Raw genomic sequence first — 14,774 nt, 5'->3', positions numbered from 1 at the left:
TTTCATTTAAATCATTTTTATTTATTTTAGTCAAATATATATATATTTGAATCCTTCTTTCCATGAGAAGGATTTTTGGGAGAAAGTGTTTACAGAAACCAATGCATCCAAGTCAAACTGCAAAGAAATGAAACTTGTTTTTGACACATAATGGAACGTAGCATTTCAGCATTTGTGCCGTGTGAATGAGCGTGACATGATTCAGGTGATTTGAAACCCACAGCTTATTTGACTAAATGCGTGTAACTGGACTGAACACATCTGGATTGTTATTTTTTTTCATAGGATTTACATGATTAAAAAAAAAAATTGTAAAAGTTCCTGAAGATGCTGGGAAGCTTCCAAAAAGCTTGGCTTGAAAGCATTCTTGCAGACAAACTTAGTCCTTATGTTCCAAGAGTCAGGGTAAGGTTTTGCATAAAGGCACAAAAGCATTAGAGCCCTGGCTAGGGCATGTATTTTTCTTCCTTTTTCCACTTTTTTTTTGGCAAGACATTGGTCCCTGTAGGCAGTCCTCTTTCTTAGTCCACATCACACAAGATAAAAATAAGACAAGAAAACAAAATAATAAAACAATTAGATTATACGTAAAGTGTACAGTTCTAATTAGATCTCTAATTAAAACAAAACAAAATAACTCTACTGAAACCTATGCTCAGATTTGATCAGCTGTAACCAGGATACAGTGAGTAAAACACTGAGGACTTCAGCAGTATACGACACCCTAATTAATGGAAAGCTAGTTTTAGGGGGCAGTTGAGGGTTGACAGGTTAACGGTTACCACTCTATAAAGGATACAGCTCGAGTAAAGATCTCTGGTGGTTGAACTCAATGAGACTCTTCTTTCCCTGTCTGATCAAATCCTCTTTTCTGAAACAGGGCAAGATCACAAGGAGCCTGAGAAGTGTCTCAATGTTGGGGAAGAACTCTGCATCTGTGGCATTGAGCGTGTCTAGAAGACCAGCAGGAAGAGGCTGTTCATCTGTGTCCAACCATCTCTCACGCCATTTCAGAAGCTCCACCTGCAGAGCGCTAGAGTCTGGGAGATCATCCTGGTACAACTTGAAGACCTCAGATTCCATGCAGCATCCTTCCTTCTTGGATATGACATAAGGCACAACCTGCATGCAGCGCACGGCTGACAGAGCGTGGTCTGAGCAAAGCTCGGAGATCTCGCAAACAGCGTGATCTATCGCTCCTTTGCTGACAATGTCTCTACAATAAATGATCAAGCACTCCTGTGAAGTATGGTCCACGCTGATCTGTAACTTAGAAGCGAATTCCACAGCTTCTTGGTACCAGGTTTGAAGGTGAGTGTCAATGTTGGCTTTCATATCGCTCAGTGTAGAAAGTACTTCAGTCAGGCTGGTGACAGCTTGATACACATCCAGAGGTTGACCCTGGAGATTCTGGCTTAAACTTTTTGTGGGACCCAGGACATTTTTCATGATCACGAGTGTCAAAATGAACTCAAAGTTCTGCAGAATGATGAGGAAGTCACCAGCCTGTGTTCTTTCTGCCTGGATGTCATGGCTATCTTTAATATCATTCAAAGTGAGCATGATGGCTTCCAGGATTTCTACGGTAAGATCCAGAGTATCATGGCTCCTCTCCCATTGGCTTCTGCTCAGCCTATCAGTCAGGTCACTGTGCTTGACTGCATTGTGTTGGAACAGGGACGCAACCATTTTGTGTAATACAGACCGTTTCTCCTCGTCCTCAGTCACCCACTGAAGCATCCTCTCCACCCACGTGAAGCTGTCCGCTATCTCAGAGATTATACACGATTTAGCCAGCCATGTGTTTAGAGACATGGTGGAGCTGAAAGTGCGTATGGCGTGTGGGTACCTCTGAGACAACAACGTTGCCGCTGCCCTCACTTGTGCACCTGCAGCACCTACTGTCAGCAGGTTTTGTCCCCGACAGAAGGCCAAGTTCAAGCCCCACTTTTCGGACAGAGCTGCCGTCATTGAATCCACAAAAGCAGCAATGTCTTGGTCAAGTGGGACATAAGCCAATACATCCTCGCAGGGCGTCTTTTGTTTCTGAAGGTAACAGATCCCTACGGGGATATACGTATGTCCTTCTATCTCTATTTGCTGTTCACATATAATAGAAAAGAACTTTGCACTTTGAATTTCACTGAAAAATGCCTCTTGAGTAGGGTTGCTGTAGAATGACAAAACCCCCTTGTGGGGTTCAGTGCCATCTTCAACTGCTGCTTGTGCTACTTCTTTGGAGGGATCTGTGCCATCTTGAGTTATTGCATAGGATTGATTGAGATCATCTTGAACAGTTGTATGCTTGACTTCGGCTTCCGTAAAGCTGTTTGCAACACTTGTGGCATCCTTTGACGATGCGGTAGACTGGACATCGCTGACTTTATTGGCAGATACAGCCTTATCTATGCCATCTGAAGCAGGTATTTTGGAGTGGCATGTCCCATTCTGAGCTGATGCTATAACCGGATTGGAAGTATCTTGAACGTCAACCTTTAGGCCAGTACTTTCAGTTTCTGTTTTTAGGTTGTCGATGTGACCCACTGGGACATCCTTGGTTTCTGTGATGGGCTCCATGGTGACATCACAGGCCACTGCTTTGGATTCATCTTGGCTCTCCATCACAACATCCTGCACTGTTCCTGCAGGATCTGTGGTTATTTTTTCTGATGCTGCATCAAGCTCCATGGGGACATGCTCGGATGCTGACTCTGTAGGAACAGTGTCCTTGGCTGTTAGTGCAGACTGTAAGGCAACACCATGGTCTGATTCAGTGGTATCCATAGCAGCATCCTTGTCTGCTGGCACATGCTTTGCGATAACTTCTTGCTCGGTTGTATCAGACTCCCCACACTGTACTGTTGCTGTGCAATTTGTGGCATCTGGTAATGCTGTTTTTGGTTCCGTGGAGCCGCATTGGTCATCCAAGGTAACATCATGTCTGGTTGTTACAGGTTGTATGGTGACATTCTGTAGTTCTGCTATGGGAAAAATCTGGGCTTCTGATGCAGTCACAGAAGAGATATCCTCAGCTGTGTTGGTTTCACTGCTTATATCCTGAAGTAATGTTACTGGTTTCACAGTCACTTCCAGGGATGTTGTGGGTTCATTACTTGGGGTGACACCTTGATTTGTTTGGGGTTCCGTTGGTGAGGCCTCGGATGTTGTTCCATGATCTGGGGCATCATTTTGAACCGCTGATCCAGACTTAGTGGTAGCATACTGTGTTACTGCTGAATCACATTCATTGAGGAGATCCTCTCCTGCTGTATCTGGCTTAATGGTCACGCTTTGGGCTGATGTTACAGGCTCTCTGGTGACACTCTGTGCTGCTGTCACAATCTGGACTCCAACACCAGACTCTGTTCGGATTCCCTTGGCATCTTGTCCAGTAGCAACAAGCTCCATGGTGATCTCCTGGGGTACTACAACTGGGTTTGTACTTTTGTCATGGACTGCTGTTGACTGCTCCTTGGCAGCGACACCCTGGGGTGCAGATTTTGTGCCACTTTCCACTGCCATGTCTGACACACTCATGACACCTTTTTCTACTGCTTCATGATCAGTAACATCTTTGTCTCCTCTAACAGGCAGTGCAGTGACTACATCTGTCGCTACTGTGGAGTCATTTGGGACATCCTTGGATACTGTAACAGGCTCTGTGTTAGCAATCGGGGCTGCTGCCTCAGGTACAGGTTCCATGTTGACACTTTGCTCAGTAACGTCATCCTTGGCTGCCGCTCCAATTACAGGCACTGTACAATCCATGGAGACATCCTCTGCTGTACCTAGATCTGGAATGACATCCTGTGCTGATGCTAGAGTCTCTATAGCATAGGCTTCCACTCCTGGCTTTGTGATTATGTCCTGCACCACCTCTGTGACTTCCATGGTGGCATTCCCAGCTGCAGCGACTGGTTCTACAGTGACCGGCTCTGCGCTCTGGTCTGCCACTTCTGATACTGTGATGACAGCCTCAGCTGCCACCTTTGTTCGTGGGTCCATAAGTGCCATGGCAACATCCTTGGATGCTGTTTTATGCTCAGTGGTGATATTTTGGGCTGGTACTTCATTTAGAAGCTCTGCATTTCCATTTTGTAGCTCTGTGGTTATACCTGGGGACAATGCTTTGTGCTCTTTGGGAATATCTTGTTCAACTGGTGTTCTGTCAGATGCAGTGACCGTGGATGAACCAATTTCAGAGTCATTTGAATGTGTAGCTGCTGACTGACCATCTGTGCTGATGGGAGAAGTTTCCTGTATCTCAGCTTGTCCATTGGAAGCAGTTATTTCCATGGCACTATCCCTGGGAGTTGCAGTGGTACCAACTACAACAGAAGTGCTTATCTCTGAAAACAGAAGAAAAAGCATAAATAACAATGACCAGAAAAACAAAGACAAAACAAAATGCTACATTAGGATGAAGATTCTAAGAGTGTGATTATGTTGCACACCTCCAGTGTCACACTGCACTGTAGTGGTGGGCTGGTCTTGTGCGCTGATTGGAACTGTGCCATTTATGATCTCTGAAACCCCAGAGTTGGTAATATTGACATTTTCCTCTGATAGAACCCCAGCTACCGCTGAAGGAAAAACAAACAACATTATCTTTATACTTTACCACACTTTAATGTGTCCAGAAAAAAAGCTACTCACCGCTATCCATCTTCACAACACAGAGACTCTCCTTCACCTAAAAATGTCAAAGACCAGACACAGCTTTAGTACAACCACATAAATCCAGTTATATATCTGAAAATGTACTACACTGTATAAATACACACCGGAGAAAGAAAGCCACGGCTCTTTGCATCAAGTTCCATACACCTGTCGATCACTTGTTCTAAAGTCTGCAGCATGGGGCAATGCATAAGAAGCATTACAGTGTTGGTCTTGTTGATGCTATCATAGTCATTCCCGATCAAGCTCCTCAACGAGTTAAGAGTGGTCTTCATCAGATCACACTCCATGCTAATGCTAGGTAGCACGGCAACAAGCCTCAGAAGAGTAGTCACGTTAGGGTGATCCTTAGCTTCAGGGTGGTGCAGAGTCTCAGAGATTGAGGTGGGCAGTGAACTGTCCTGATACTTCTCTCGCCAAACAGTGGCCCAGGCATTGATTTCTTCCTCTGCTGCTTCTGGTTCAGGTAGATCACTTTGGTAGATAGTATAGAACTTATCTGGTGCCTCTGGGAGAATGGGCAGAGGATTGCACGTGGGAAGCAGAGAAAGGACCCTGAGGGCTTTCAAGTGACACTCCGAAAAGTTGAACTTCATTTCCTCAATCAGACCACTTAAGACAGGTATGCTGACCGTCTCTCTGTAGCCCACCTCTGGAGAGTCATAGGTGCTGACTGTGTCTGGATACGAGAGTGCTCCAGCAACTTTGGCAGCGAGCTGGGTTGCCTCCTCGAACCAGGTATAGTGCACCACATTGATGTTCTCCAACATCTTGACAAGAGACTCGATTATAACAGGGATCTTCTCCAGCTCGCAGATGATATCAGCCGGATTGCCGCAGCGGAATATTGTGCTGCAGTTCCGCAGGGGAGTGCAGGCATTCTTCAGGATCACAAGGGAAACAACAAAATCTGATTCCCTAATAGTTGTGGAGAGCATCAGCGCATGTATCGACATGCTATTACTCCAGGAACCGTCTGCATTGTTGCTAACAGAGTCCAGACAACTCAGGACTCCTTCTAACATGTCCACCAAAATGTCAAAGAAATCTTCTCTTTTTTTCCACTTCGACAAACACGTTTCTGGGACCTCTGCGAGGGCTTCCCGAGGAGTATTCAAGAGACCTTCCCTTGTCTGAGAAAGCTCAACGTGCAGTCTTGGTGACTGATCAAAGAAAAGTAACAGGTCCTCGACTACACCAAGCACCTTTGCGATGGGGTCATTATGAAGGCTGACTGCTAGCCAATAAGCAAGTCCACAGGACTCACTGGGTGTGTTCACAGCGAGAGGAAAGCTAGCTAAGAAATCTAAAGATAGCTTTCTCAGACCTTGACCCCCAGCACCCATGCACATGAAGGACTGGCCACGACAGCACCCCATTTGGAGTCCCCACTCATCGGAGAGGATACTTGATAGAGTCTTAGCTTGGGTAGCTGCATCTGCGCTCGAGTCTAAGGGCAGAAACCCTAAAAGCTCTACTTTCGGTGTGAAATTGTCAACATACCGGACAAACACAGGAAAGTGTTTCTTGTCATCAACAGACACCACCTTGTCGGTAATAATGGAAAAAAATGGAGATTCTTGAACTTCTGAAAGGATTGTTTCTCTTATCGACTTTGCAATACTGTCTAGCACATCTGAAAAATGCTTTGTGTTCTCCTGGTCCCAGTGACACATACCAAGATCTTGCATAACAAAGTCTTGTTCTTCCTTGGGAAGGGCCGAAAACAGATGTTTTTTCCGGGCCAGTCTCGCTGCCACCATGAAGACCCGCTGAAGACTGTCTACAGGCTGGTCAGAGTGACCGTTCTCATCCAAAGGCTTCGCTTGCTGTCCCTCCAAAAGTACAGCAGGGACAACTTCAGGAACCTGCTGGGTCTCAGTTTTGTTGAACACAGCGGTGCGATTATCTACAAAAAAAAGTCACAAACAAATATTAGCGCTAACAAACGTCTAAACCAGTTAATGCAAACTATCTTTAGGAAAAGTGCATACCCTCTGCCTTTAACTCATTGAAGTCTGGGAGCTTTTTGGTAGATCTTTCCTGTTGAACCTCCATCTCCTCGTCATTGTGGTTGTCTGTTATACACAGGAGAAGATCTTAGTATAAGAAAAAAAAAAGCAAGTAGAAGTGTGCTAGCATAAAACTAAACAACAGAGATATACTGACATACCTTCAGCTTTTATCTCAGAATTCCTCAGAGTTTTTGCTTCTTTGTCCTGGGTGGAATAAGTAGACATTAATGATCTTAAGCACTTTAATATTATTTAAATACAGGATCAAAAAATTAAAAAGGATCCTTACCAGGCAGATACCTTCCAGTGTCTGTGGAGTTACTTTTAAACACTGAGTCACCATTCTGTCCAGATCTCTGTTGAAGTTTGTGCCCACCTGAAGCATGGCTAAACATGGAGTCCTGTCCTTAGCATATGTGCTCCTCAGGTAATCCTGAAACATTTTATGCCGCTTTACTTCTCCACAATGCTCCAGTGTGGTACTTGGTAACACTGACATGATCTTCAGCAACGTGTTAATGTTGGCAAAATACTGCATGAGTGGCAGGCGGAGAGTTTGAAAAATAGTGTCTGGTATTGTTGGAGAAACCACTTTGGTTTTCCATTTAACCTTCCAGCAAGAAAGTTCTGTGAAGAAGTTTTCAGGATCCGGAAGGTCACCAACGTACAATGGAGGCTTTGACTTCAGGCTTTCAAAAGTGTAGCTCATGGTTACTGAGCACGGGACCAGAGATAAGAAATTGAGAGCTTCTTTGTGGTCATCTGAGAAATGGTCCTTGACAGAGTTGATTATGTGATCGACTAAAGGGACACTGACTGCATCTTTATAGTATCCGCCTGGTTTTAACAGGCTGTCCCTGGGACATGGTGCACTCTCAGGCACTTTAACCTGCACCCCTAAATTCTGAGCAAAGGAACACGCTTCATCGAACCAGTTTTGATGGAACACTTTAATGTTAGTCTTAAGTCGGTTGAGTGTGGCTACAATGCCACTGATCTGGCAGAGCTGTGATGCAGCACTGAAATGGTCTTTCTGCAGAGCCGCACTGAGTTCTCTGGTGAAAGAGGAGATGTTCTTCAGAGCAACTATTGCCACGATGAAGTCAAAGTCTCGGATCAGTTGCAAGAGTTTCTTTGCTTGGTTGATGATGGCTAAACTCCACATCGGTGGACTGCTGTTATGGAACCTCTCCAGACAATCAACCAGAGGCTCCAGTATCTGAGAGAAAACGTCATAGGAGTCATGCTTCTCCTGCCAAGAGGAACAGAAGTTTCCTTGAAACTCATGGATCTTCTCGTAGCTCTCACGCAGACCAACAGCTATGACTTGGTCCAGCTGTTTTTCAAGTTCAGGTGAGCTGCTGAAAAACAACACTATCTTCTCAAGTATATCTAGAGCTCTGCTGATGGAGGGCACCGGAACCGTCATTGACCACCATGTGTTAAAAGAGTAACAGGAAGAATGAGTGCATATTGCGAGAGGATACTTCTCCTGAACTTTGCATGCAAAGGCCTTGAGCTTGTACGAGATTTCCCCAGAACCCAAGTAAGCCTGGCCTCTGCAGTATTTGAAATCGAGATGCCATTCTTTGGTGACAATGTCAAAAAGGCGCTCGCACATTGCCTCGGTATCAAGGTTCGCTTCCACAAACCCCATCAGTTCCAAATGCATGACATCAAAACTGTCTACAAACCTGAGAAACAGCGGGAGGAAGTCTGTTTCACCAAACCTCACCACTCGATCAACGAACAGAGAGAAGAAAGAATTTCCCGCTTCAGAAAGAATCCCATCTTTGACTACATCTGCGCATACTTTCAAAACCTCGTTCATTTCAGATTTGGTCACGTATTCAACCTCACCCTCAGGGCCTCCCTGAAACTGTCTGCTATGGCTGTTGCATGCTGCAGTGAGTGCAGCCTTCAGCGCAGACTTTAACGCCTCTTTATCTGTCCCTGAACACTCAGCTGGTTTCGGCCTCTCCAACTCCATGTCCAACATAATCTCTCTTGGTTCCTCCATATCTTCTTTTGAGGCATCATTTGTACTATTTTCTGTTGCTGGAAAACATGTAAATAAGACACAAGATAAAAATAATCATGTACAATCAGGTATATTATCAATCTGAATAAATCATTACGAAATGGCTGGGTATTTGGTGGTTTGTTTTACCTGAAGGTTGAACCTCCATTACATCATCCTGAGAACACACACACAAAAACAAAAAAACTGGTGTACTGTAATCCATCATGAAAAGTTCATCATTATTGACAGCCCACAGGATTAGAAAGGGTTCAAAAATTTCCTCTCAATTGGAAAAGTGACATTGCATTTCTTTGTATTGCTTCTCTCTTTTTTTCTAGAAAATATCTAGCAGCTTTTAAACTTTTCTTTTTTCCCTTGAGATATGAGGCTTGTTCATCCATCAAACAAACAAGTCAGGTAGTGATTTTAGAAATACACAACTGATAACAACACTGCATTAAGCATGTTCAGAGTCATAAGACGAAGTTCCAAATGAAAAAGGACATGAACATGCGTAAACATGAGAATTTATAGCAACTTTAAGAGGAACTGTTATTCTCTCTAAAAGAGGTCTCTCTAAATACTAGATTGTAACTGTGCTAATAATTATGAAAGCAGTATTTCAGAGAGAATACAGTACTAATTATGACCAAAATTTTGGGGTTGACTAAATATACAATAGTGACCTATTACCATCACTAATACTATAAAAGACATCACATTTACCTTACAAAGCAGCTGCAGTATGTCTGGATGGCTTTCCACATATGACTGCACCATGTCGTCGATGTTGAAGTGCACGTCCTGATTGACGTAAATGAATGCCATGTTGCACAGTCTTTTCTCAGCTGGCATCACCTTCATGTAGGAGCGATACCTGTCCAACACCATGTCATACTGCACGTACACGTCTGCATCAGCATTGATGCAAGGGATGGAACCCAGGACTCTCAGCAGACTCTGCACGTTGGGATAGAATCCAATATCAGGGATCTTTAAGGTGGCAAAGACGCCTGTGGGCAGGATCCTGCGTTTGCTCGCATGTCTCCACTTGACTTCCCAGCAGCCCAGCTCATCATAGAAGGAGTCCGGGCGAGCCAGATTGTTCAGGTTCGCATCAGCCACCTTGTCTTTGCGGATGCTGAAATTGTGGTCGGCCATGTACGATGGCACTAAAGACAGCCATCTCAGGATTCGGACCATCTCGATGCCGAGGACTCGCTTCACCTCGTCGATGAGGTATTGCAGGACCATTTTGCTTAGCGTTTCCCTGTAGTAGTCCTCCGGTGAGGTCGGCGTTTTGCTGTCAGAGTCGCCATTTGTAGCCGTGTCTGCCGGCAGAGTGACCAGCACGCCCAACTTTTTGGCCCTACCCACAGCATCGGAGAACCACTTCCTGTGGAATATAGGGATTTCCTGCAGGTGCTTGTTGAGCAGCTTTAAGGCATTGGAGATAGTGTATTGCAAGGTGCTGCTAATGCTGATTATCCCCCTCAGGCTCGGGTTGAGGATGCTGACACAGCACAGAGTGTTCTTAAGGATCACCAGGGTGATGATGAAGTTGAAGTTCTTGAGCTTCTCCTTGAGCTTAAGCAGCTGTTCCATGACGGTTGTGTCCACCTCTGACAGCGCGCTGGTGCACATCTCTCCTATGCTGTTCAACAGAGGCTCCAGGATGTCCAACATCGTCTGGAAAGCATCCGTGCCATATTCCCAGTTGTTTTGGCAAGACTCCTTGACACGATCCACCTCGCCTTTGATGTGACTGTACGCCGCTGTAATCTTTAGATGCAGTTTTTTCACAAGTGTATCGGACTGCCTCAAGACAGCGGCCACTTCCTCTACAGTGTCAACAACATCCTGTACAGAAAGGACGGGCAAGGCTCGGATCAGCCACATGTTGAAAGCATAAGGGTCGCTGGGAGCCAGGACAACCTGTGGGAAATCCCGGAGCATCCGACAGGAGAATTCTTTCAGCTTCTGACACAAGCTGCCTGTCGTCAGGTAAGTAAACCCTCGGCAGTGCTCCATTCGGAGTCCCCACTTGTTACGGATCTCGGACATGAGCATGAGGTACAGGCTGTCTGAGTCCACATCACAGGGCAGGAACCCCAGCAAGTGCTTCTGGGGAAACCCATCGTTACTGACAGAGCGGATGAACACGGGGATTTGATCCTTGCCTTCGATGTTCATCTTGTCCTGAAGAAGGATAGAGAAAAAGCGAGCCATGCGCAAAGAGTTGCGGATCTCCTCGCGCATCACATCCTCTCCGAGTCTTAGCACATCTTTTGGGTCAATCTTTTCCGCACAGATTGGGTTGACCATGAGCGGCCCGACGGCTCCACCACCCATAGTCTTTGTAGCACTGGCAGCGACATTGTTGACGATGCTGAAGCCAGTGAATGCTAATGTCTCCTTAAAGTGGCTCTTCAGAGTTTCCTTGGCTTTGGACGTAGCAGGATCCTCCTTTTCTGGTCTGACTGGTGCAGGCTCCTGTTCTACAGCGTTCTCTGTTGAGTCTTCAATTACATTTTGTGCCACTGTCTCCGGCTGGGCGTCATCTTCAGGACGAAAAAAAATAATGATTTTTAGATCTTTTGCAATCTGCAAAATATGTCTAAAAAGTTTTTAAGAAAAATGAAACCACTAACCTTTCACCTTTTTTGCCTCCAGAGGTTCAGCTGCAGTCTGAAAATGCAGCAAAAGAAAGAAAGAAAGAAAAAAATAATAAATAAAAAATCATTGAAATGTGTTGCCATAATCACAAAGATTTTTAAATGTCTACCATAAATGTCACTAATCATGAGTTATAAATACACGTTCTTCGAAAAGATACGTGTGTGTGTGTGTGTACAAGTTTAAAGTAGACGGCTTAACCAATCAGCATTGACCATAATTATAAACCCTGCCCCCACACTACCATAAGACCCTTGCCCATATACCAAAAACTGTACAAAATACTTCGGTGTTCAAATGGAATAAAAAGACTGGCAAAAAGTTTTGGTACCTTATCTAATAATAAAAATATACCTTAAAAATAACATCTTTTCATACCGCACAAGCAACGACAGTGTTGTAATGTCTGGTAATCAACAGAGATATTCCTGTTGCCAATGTAAACATGGCTTAGGTAATGACTTGCAAAAAATATTCCAGATTAATGCAACTAATCTGGCTACATTGGTCACACTTGGTGAGTTAGCTAGTTAATTCATTCAAGACACAGCTGCTAACAATCAGAACATCAGTACATAAATGTTGTATTTTTAAAAATTCTGTCCAGTGGGATGTTTGATCTCTCCATGATTAAAATAAATAAATCTGGAGCTCACAGGCACTTCGGTAGGGAATCGGTAAAATTGTTCTGAATAGTTTTGATGGGCTTTGTCTATGGTGGAAGAAGAATGAACATTGGATGGCCTTCAGAAATTTCTGCCAGTGTTTTAAGAATTCAGTAAATGAGAAATTCTTGTTTAGCACAACCTCTGTGTAGTGATGCACTGGTATGATGTGTATTAAAACCTGAAAAGAATGAATAAATTGTGGGGGGGAAGGGTTCTCTTAAAAACATACAGCTTGTATCTTTCTTTTCCTGTTGCTGTTCTGGGCTGTAGCATTGCCCTTCTTGGTCGTAAAGTCAAATATGGTCGGGATGGCTCCGTCCTTTAAAACCGTTTTGAGTTCGCTCTGAAACGCAAAACAGAATTAAAAATGCTTTTCCTACAGGATCCGATGGTTATTTTTGACATTAAGAGTTGAATCAACCAACATGTAAAAAGAAGGAAAAGACAGAAGTACATGTGCACTTACTTCCTTCTGTATCAGGGAGGTTTCAAAGTGTCTTGAGCACAGTTTAAAGTTTCTGTGCAAGTACTCAGGCGTTTTAGTCTGCAGGTCCGGTCTGCGACAGTTCCCCACCCACTGCTTACATCTGACGACAGACAGGATCAATTATTATTCACAATTTTCAATATCAGTGAAAATCAACCATCTCAGGTGGCTAGCTTCTTCATTACAAAGCACAGGATCTGACCAAGAAATGGACCTGATCACTCAGAAAATGGGGGGAGATCATCTAAATTGCTGCTGAGGGATGTTTATTTGTAGAATTGCAGAATTTTATGTTTTGTTGTAATTCTGTTAGTCATAACTGCAACATCAGCAGAAGATAAAGATTAATAGTTAAACTTAATCTATATTAAACTTAAACTAATCCATGAAAGTTACTGGACTTTCCGCCTTGGACCCACCCAAAAAATGCAGATGGTTCTGTATAGTAATCATCATGAGTTACAACAATTAAAAGAAGGAAAGAATTATGATTTTTCCTAAAGAAAAAAGAATTTCCTAAGAAAAGCAAGGCAAATGTCTTAAGATGCTTCCAGAATAAACCACAGCAACCACATTAGAGACGTTGACGGTAATTTTGTTGAATTGTTTAGATTAAGAGTGTTCTAGACACACAGCACAAAATTATAATAAAAGGTGTTTTTATTAAATAATTTCTATAATGTTCATTTTTGACAACACAATGGGGCTGAATAACAGACGTCTGCTTCAAACACACCCATTAATGGCATCAATGTAAAAATAATTCACTATTATTATTCATAATGAAGTGTATGCAGAGCTTACACTTCAGTGAACTGTATGCAGAGCTACACAAGAGAATGTAAAAGTCCAGATTTTAAAATCCCAATGAACCGCCGTGAGAGACGTGGTTAGAGTCTGTATGATGCTGGATTTCCTTTTAAAACAGGCAGTCAGAGTGATATTGAAGCGAACAGCGTTTGAGATACACGGGGCCACACCCCCAGCGGGGGACGTGTCTGACATCTTACTCTTACTGATGGAGAAGCCCTGACAGAGTATAAGGGCAGAACATGTTTGACGGAGACGCATTCCTGCCACCTCCTACAAACTCACACCCACACGATTCAACTCCAACAATTTATTCTCCACCAGTCAGATTTGGAAAAGGGAAAAGTGACACAAGGGAAGACGCATGGCCAAACACACGCAGACTGACCACGTTTACTGCTAAAGAGCTACTACTGTAGAGCAGGACACGCCCCCAGGGGCGGGGTTATATACCTTCTAGAAACCATTTATTTGGCTGAGCACAAGACTAGTACAGAATGAGTCATCAAAAAAATATTAAATTAATTTATTTCCAAAACTGAACATAACTTCAAACCTATTTTAGTGCGTATTTATCTTATTGGTGTATATAATACGACTCGTCAAGTAGAAATAAAAGCTCCAAGACTGCCACTTTGACATATTTACAGAAATAGGAAACAGAAGCCACCATTTTGAGGCTGACCGGAAGATGGCGCTCGAGGACACGAACCATTCTCGTGCAGTCACCGTGGAAAAAAAAGTGGAAAAAAGCCAAATTTATCGACTCGCACACAAAAGAGTGTTAATGCAGGAATTATAAATTCGTAAGGAAACCATTAACAAAGCGTGTTGGCTGAACATCTAGCAAAGAGCTGAGCCAAAGAGGAGGATTAGCGAGCTAGCTTACATTCATTGAATCAAAGGGGAGGAATTAGCGAGCTAAGTGGCTAACTCGCTAGCAAAGGATGCTAATTTTGTTTCATTTTAGACAGAACAATTGAGCACCATCAGCGCCACGGCTGGGCTGCAGTTGAAAATAAAGATATAGGCAGACACAGATAAATAAAGAGTGAAGTCTCCTCACCGCTCGGGGTCTAGAGGAAATCTGAAGAAGGAGACGTTGCGCTGGTCAGAGCTCTGCTTACAGTCGGCTGCGGCGCAGCAGTCGGGCATTTTGGACTTAAACTGCGCTCCTGTTCAGTCAAAAGAGCAAAGTGTGCATGGCCAAGAACATAACCAAAATCTTCCGCTATGTAAATCATCTAACGTTGACGCAGAAATGCGCGCACGCGGCTTGATCGTAGCGTTTAAAGCCAAAGCATCGTTTCCTTGTTGTGGTGTGTGTGTGTGTGTGTGTGTGCGAGCGAGATTTCACAGCGAGATTGTAGCACGGCTGCTTGATCCGAGCCGGAAGTGAACTAAGCTGCAGAACG

General features: G+C 43.9%; 1 protein-coding gene across 2 annotated transcripts; it reads right to left on the bottom strand.

Moving 5' to 3' along the window:
* Window positions 1-14,742, bottom strand: si:dkey-250d21.1 (uncharacterized). Of its 2 annotated transcripts, none has more exons than XM_058412612.1 (13): window positions 14,426-14,742; window positions 12,529-12,649; window positions 12,292-12,405; window positions 11,370-11,406; window positions 9,445-11,279; window positions 8,866-8,893; window positions 6,985-8,762; window positions 6,854-6,899; window positions 6,675-6,758; window positions 4,785-6,589; window positions 4,657-4,693; window positions 4,455-4,583; window positions 1-4,349 (listed from the first exon to the last, which is right to left on the bottom strand). In XM_058412612.1, the coding sequence occupies exons 1-13, from the start codon at window positions 14,512-14,514 to the stop codon at window positions 787-789; spliced, it is 9,666 nt and encodes a 3,221-aa protein (XP_058268595.1). In that variant the 5' UTR covers window positions 14,515-14,742; the 3' UTR covers window positions 1-786. The 2 variants fall into 2 exon arrangements, with proteins under 2 accessions (XP_058268595.1, XP_058268596.1); XM_058412613.1 differs by having other exon boundaries at window positions 6,985-8,753.
* Window positions 14,743-14,774: the final 32 nt, after the last annotated feature.

Source organism: Hemibagrus wyckioides, linkage group LG16, assembly GCF_019097595.1.
Source record: "Hemibagrus wyckioides isolate EC202008001 linkage group LG16, SWU_Hwy_1.0, whole genome shotgun sequence".
Lineage (NCBI taxonomy): Eukaryota > Metazoa > Chordata > Actinopteri > Siluriformes > Bagridae > Hemibagrus > Hemibagrus wyckioides.
The sequence above is the reverse complement of the archived record's forward strand: the minus strand, read 5'-3'. Positions and strand labels throughout refer to the sequence as shown.

Excerpts from the sequence above, each read along its gene's own strand:
- si:dkey-250d21.1 (XM_058412612.1), bottom strand. The coding sequence starts at position 14,514 with ATGCCCGACTGCTGCGCCGCAGCCGACTGTAAGCAGAGCTCTGACCAG. Across the intron at positions 8,763-8,865 it reads AATGGAGGTTCAACCTTCAG|GTTTTCCAGCAACAGAAAAT; the intron begins GTAAAACAAACC and ends TCTTATTTACAT. Across the intron at positions 4,584-4,656 it reads TGTTGTGAAGATGGATAGCG|CGGTAGCTGGGGTTCTATCA; the intron begins GTGAGTAGCTTT and ends TTTTTCCTTCAG.